Genomic DNA, 6,475 nt, shown 5'->3' on the forward strand with positions numbered 1-6,475 from the left:
AAAGAACATGTGTCAACATTTCAAACCCGTCTAGTCACAACCATACATAGGCTCAAATATTATCGGTTCGCTCACATTTAGACTGCCTACAAAGACATGGCTAGATGTTTTTCTGATTCTTTGATGCAACTTAATGCCAGGAATAAACAGATTGTGTTATTTGACCACTCTCGTCGCAATTTCATACCCATCTAGTCACAACAATATATAACGGCTCTACTACTTTGGGTTCACCCCCTTTTTGCATTAAAGTGACCACTTAATTTTTTTTGCTTGCCAAATTTGGTTTGCGGCCTATAGCCAGAAAGAACACTTATGTCAACATTTCAAACCCGTCTAGTCACAACCATACATAGGCTCAAATATTATTGGTTCGCTCACATTTAGACTGCCTACCAAGACATGGCTAGATGTTTTTGTTAGTCTAGTATGCGACTTAATGCCAGGAAAAAACAGATCGTATTATTTGACCAGTCTTGTCACAATTTCAAACCCATCTAGTCACAACCATACAGTGGCTGGAATAATATCGGTTTGCTCACATTTAGACTGCCTACAAAAACATGGCTGGATTTTTTTGTTAGTCTAGTATGCGACTTAATGCCAGGAAAAAACAGATCAACGTGTTATTTGACCACTCGTGTCACAATTTCAAACCCATCTAGTCACAACAATATAACGGCTCTACTATTGTAGCTTCACCCCTTTTTTGCACCACAGTGACCACTTAGTTTTTTTGTTAGCCAAATTTGGTTTGACGCATGATGCTAGAAAGACTGAATGTGTAATTTGACCACTTGTGTCACAATTTCAAACCCATCTAGTCACAGCAATATAACGGCTCTTGTTTACCCCTTTTTTGCATCACAGTGACCACTTAATTGTTTTGCTAGCCACATTTGGGGTGCAGCCTATTGCCAGAAACAACACTTATGTCAACATTTTAAACCCGTCTAGTCACAACTGTGCAGAAGCTCTAATAATATGTGTTCCAACACATTTTGCATGCTTCAAAAGACATAGTTTGTTGGCCACATTTGCTGTGTGGCTGAATGCCAGAAAGAACATGCTAATGTGAAATGGGACCACTTGTCTCAACATTTCAAACCTGTCTAGTCACAAACATCATTTCTGTGCACCCACAGTTAGTAGAAGGGCCTGATCTTTTTTTTTTTTTTTTGCCAAATTTGGTGTCACTACATCAGGGGTCACCAACACGGTGCCCGTGGGCCCCAGGTCGCCCGTAAGGACCAGATGAGTCGCCCGCTGGCCTGTTCTAAAAATAGCTCATATAGCAGCACTTACCAGTGAGCTGCCTCTATTTTTTAAATTGTATTTATTTACTAGCAAGCTGGTCTCGCTTTGCTCGACATTTTTAATTCTAAGAGGGACAAAACTCAAATAGAATTTGAAAATCCAAGAAAATATTTTAAAGACTTATTCTTCACTTGTTTAAATAAATTCATTTATTTTTTTACTTTGCTTCTTATAACTTTCAGGAAGACAATTTTAGAGAAAAAATACAATCTTAAAAATTATTTTAGGATTTTTAAACACATAAACTTTTTTACCTTTTTAAATTCCTTCCTCTTCTTTCCTGACAATTTAAATCAATGTTCAAGTAAATTTTTTTTTTAATTGTAAAGAATAATAAATACATTTTAATTTAATTTTTCATTTTAGCTTCTGTTTTTTCGACGAAGAATATTTGTGAAATATTTCTTCAAACTTATTATGATTAAAATTCAAAAGAATTATTCTGGCGAATCTAAAAAATCTGTAAAATCAAATTTAAATCTTATTTGAGTCTTTTGAATTTCTTTTAAAATGTTTGTTCTGGAAAATCTAGAAGAAATAATGATTTGTCTTTGTTAGAAATATAGCTTGGTCCAATTTGTTATATATTCTAACAAAGTGCAGATTGGATTTTAACCTATTTAAAACATGTCATCAAAATTCTAAAATTAATCTTAATCAGGAAAAATTATTGATGATGTTCCATAAATTCTTTTTTAAATTTTTTCAAAAAGATTCGAATTAGCTAGTTTTTCTCTTCATATTTTTCGTTTGAATTTTGAATTTTAAAGAGTCGAAATTGAAGATAAACTATGTTTCAAATTTTTAATTTTAATTTTTTTCCTGTTTTCTCCTCTTTTAAACTGTTCAATTAAGTGTTTTTTTCATCATTTATTCCCTACAAAAAACCTTCCGTAAAAGGAAAAAAATGTACGACGGAATGACACAGAAATACCCTTTTTTTTATATATATATACAGATTTATTTATTAAAGGTAAACTGGCTATTACTGTCAATTTATTTAAGTGTGTATCAAACTGGTAGCCCTTGGCATTAATCAGTACCCAAGAAGTAGCTCTTGCTTTGAAAAAGGTTGGTGACCCCTGCACTACATTTAATAAAGCTAAGTTTTAAGGATTCCCAAACCAAAGTGAGATTTGACCACTTTTTAAAATTGAAAATATTCCTTTATTCGCAATTATTGCAGTGAAAGTGATCTGAAGCATGACAACTACCTGGTGCCGTTCACCATGTACGAGCTGGGCTTGCTGCACAAGCAGAGAGGCGACATTGAAAAGGCCATCTTTGTGATCGAAAGCGCCAAGTAAGTCGTCGTGCCAAAGGCTGAACTTGATTTCGATATTTCACAAAGGATAAAAACGCTAAGGAGGCGATTATGATGATTTTCAGGATGAACTACAAGGACTACAGCATGGAGTCACGGCTGCACTTCCGCATCCATGCCACCCTCAACAGCATGGGGTCGTTCGCAGCTAAGATGCCGCCCTCACGTACGCCAGCATGAGGGGAAGGTGTACTCTTGGAATGGAGAGAGAGGTGGGAGGGGCTTTTAAGCCATGTGACTGCACTCCTACGTCTCCTTAAGGCTGTCTTGTTGACAACTTTATATCATTACATCAAGGCTTATGTAAAGTCTTAATATTGTACTATATTATTTACCTAAAGTCTCCTTTCCTATCTATGACATCTCAATTATGTTACGTAATATCTTCAAGAAATATGAGTATATTAATGTGTTTTGTAAATAATTTGTATTCATCTTCGGACTTCATAATAAACTTTGCAACTACAGTATTTCCAAAAATGAAAATATTTGATGTCTGCATGCTTAAGTTAAATTTGGGGTTTCTATTTGAGTCTTTACTTTCAAACTGTTATGTTCAAAAATGTTTTATTCAAACTAATTACAACGCATTTTAAAAATGTCATTGTTTTCACATCCCAGGAGGAGCGGAGTTAATAGCTGTCAAGTAATATTCTCAATTTTCTCTCATTTATTTCAATTGATTTGATCAATATTTCAATGATTATTGCTGGAAAGATTTGGTGGGTCGGATTAATATTTTTGTACTTCATATTATATCTTGATAAAACTAATATTTACAGTTCGTTCAGTAAATAATACCACAAATCGGTTTAAATTGTTTAATTTATTGTAATTGAATTAGCATGTTATTTGAAACAAATTATTATTGGTATAATAAATTGGGGTTTAATGATAGATATATCAATAGATCGATTTCAATCAATCAATCAATCAATCAATGTTTGCTTGTATAGCCCTAAACCACGAGTGTCTCAAAGGGCTGCACAAGCCACAACGATTTATTTTCAAGTAAATCAATCTGTGCTCCGCTATTTGGGCTTCCATTTACATATATATATATATATATATATATATATATATATATATATATATCCATCCATCCATTTTCTACCACTTATTCCCTTTAGGGTCGCAGGGGGCGCTGGTGCCTATCTCAGCTACAATCAAGCGGAAGGCGGTGTACACCCTGGACAAGCCGCCACCTCATCGCAGGGCTATATATATATATATGCATATATATAATATATATATATATATATATATATATATATATATATATATATATATATACACACATATATATATACACACTATAATATATGTGTATGTACCTCAGCTGCGTTTTGGGCAGAAGGTAGCGTACACCCTGGACAAGTCGCCCCTCATCACAGGGCCTATATATATATATATATATATATATATATATATATAGATGAATTACCTTTTAAATTGATGTTATATATGTATACAGTATATATATATATATATATACATATATAAACATACATACACACATATATATATATATATATATGTATATATAGAGAGAGAAATACATACATATATATGTATGTATTTCTATATATATATATGTGTATGTATGTATGTATGTTTATGTATGTATATATATATACTGTATACATATATAACATCAATTTAAAAGGTAATTAACGATTTTATCAATACTAGATAAGAAAACATTAGCTTTAAGAACGGCAGTATCTACATTGAATATTGTGTAATTTTTTTTTATTTCATCTTCATTTTTTTGTTACAAGTTTTTATTTTTTTTTATTTCTGCTTGTGTTTCTTTTATTTGGGTTTTATTCTGTTCATAACTTTTATGGACAGAATTTCTAGGCGCAGTCAAGGCGTTGAGGGGATCCGGTTTGGTGGCTGCAGGATTAGGTCTCTGCTTTTTGCAGATGATGTGGTCCTGATGGCTTCATCTGACCGGGATCTTCAGCTCTCACTGGATCGGTTCGCAGCCGAGTGTGAAGCGACCGGAATGAGAATCAGCACCTCCAAGTCCGAGTCCATGGTTCTCTCCCGGAAAAGGGTGGAATGCCATCTCCGGGTTGGGGAGGAGACCCTGCCCCAAGTGGAGGAGTTCAAGTAACTCTGAGTCTTGTTCACGAGTGAGGGAAGAGTGGATCGTGAGATCGACAGGCGGATCGGTGCGGCGTCTTCAGTAATGTGGACGCTGTATCGATCCGTTGTGGTGAAGAAAGAGCTGAGCCGGAAGGCAAAGCTCTCAATTTACCGGTCGATCTACGTTCCCATCCTCACCTATGGTCATGAGCTTTGGGTCATGACCGAAAGGATAAGATCACGGGTACAAGCGGCCCAAATGAGTTTCCAGGTCTCTCCCTTAGAGATAGGGTGAGAAGCTCTGCCATCCGGGAGGAACTCAAAGTAAAGCCGCTGCTCCTCCACATGGAGAGGAGCCAGATGAGGTGGCTCGGGCATCTGGTCAGGATGCCACCCGAACGCCTCCCTAGGGAGGTGTTTAGGGCACGTCCAGCTGGTAGGAGGCCACGGGGAAGACCCAGGACACGTTGGGAAGACTATGTCTCCCGGCTGGCCTGGGAACGCCTCGGGATCCCCCGGGAAGAGCTGGACGAAGTGGCTGGGGAGAAGGAAGTCTGGGTTTCCCTGCTTAGGCTGCTGCCCCCGCGACCCGACCTCGGATAAGCGGAAGATGATGGATGGATGGATGGGTTTTATTGTTGTATATGTTTTCTTCTGTGATATGGATCCCCCTGAGTCTGAAATAAAATGACTACTACTACATCAAGTTGTTTTTAACATTTTTAAATCAATATCAGCGTAAACTTTACGCCATTAATTCGCTCGTCATCACCAGGCGCCATCAGTCATCACAACAAGTATGTGGATACCGGCAGAAAAGCAGGCGAACAAAAAAATAAAAGTTTTGCTAAAAAAGTTACTAAATCGATTTCCAAGTACTGAATCATTTTGCATCGTATCGTTCTGAAAAAAATTCTCTAATCGTATCGGCAACTTCAAAGCATTGTTCATATGAATCGTTAGGTTCCTAATAATAAATAAATTACTATTATATAATAATAAATTTGTATAAATATATCCATCCATCCATTTTCTACCTCTTATTCCCTTTTGGGGTCGCGGGGGGGCGCTGGCGCCTATCTCAGCTACAAGCGGGCGGAAGGCGGTGTACACCCCGGACAAGTTGCCACCTCATCACAGGGCCAACACAGATAGACAGACAACATTCACACACTAGGGACCATTTAGTGTTGCCAATCAACCTATCCCCAGGTGCATGTCTTTGGAGGTGGGAGGGGCCTATCCCCAGGTGCATGTCTTTGGAGGTGGGAGGGGCCTATCCCCAGGTGCATGTCTTTGGAGGTGGGAGGAAGCCGGAGTACCCGGAGGGAACCCACACATTCACGGGGAGAACATGCAAACTCCACACAGAAAGATCCCGAGCCTGGATTTGAACCCAGGACTGCAGGACCTTCGTATTGTGAGGCAGACGCACTAACCCCTCTGCCACCGTGAAGCCTTGTATAAATATATAATGCATATAATATATGTATATATGTTATATAATATAAATATAATACATATAGTTGTTTTTTTTAATGTTTATTTATACATTTCAACATTAACAAATAGTTCAACAACAGTATAAAACTTTACAAAACATTATAAAAACAGTACAAAACAGCGCCAGGGGGGTTGTAAATTCAAAGTAACAAAAATAGAATGTAATATATATATATATATATATATATAGGAGATTTTCTATATATATATATATATATATATATATATATATATATA

General features: G+C 36.7%; 1 protein-coding gene across 5 annotated transcripts in view; it reads left to right on the forward strand.

The window, feature by feature from the left end:
• LOC133538627 (tetratricopeptide repeat protein 39B-like) overlaps positions 1-3,111 on the forward strand; it is a 63,428-nt gene extending 60,317 nt beyond the window's left edge. For all 5 annotated transcript variants that reach the window (XM_061880283.1, XM_061880280.1, XM_061880284.1 and 2 more), the window contains 2 exons: positions 2,504-2,620; positions 2,707-3,111. In XM_061880283.1, coding sequence (XP_061736267.1) covers positions 2,504-2,620; positions 2,707-2,821 — 232 coding nt within the window. In that variant the 3' untranslated portion in view covers positions 2,822-3,111. The remainder of the gene's footprint in view (positions 1-2,503; positions 2,621-2,706) is intronic.
• Positions 3,112-6,475: the final 3,364 nt, after the last annotated feature.

This window comes from Nerophis ophidion, linkage group LG20 (genome assembly GCF_033978795.1).
Source record: "Nerophis ophidion isolate RoL-2023_Sa linkage group LG20, RoL_Noph_v1.0, whole genome shotgun sequence".
NCBI classification, from domain to species: Eukaryota; Metazoa; Chordata; class Actinopteri; order Syngnathiformes; family Syngnathidae; genus Nerophis; species Nerophis ophidion.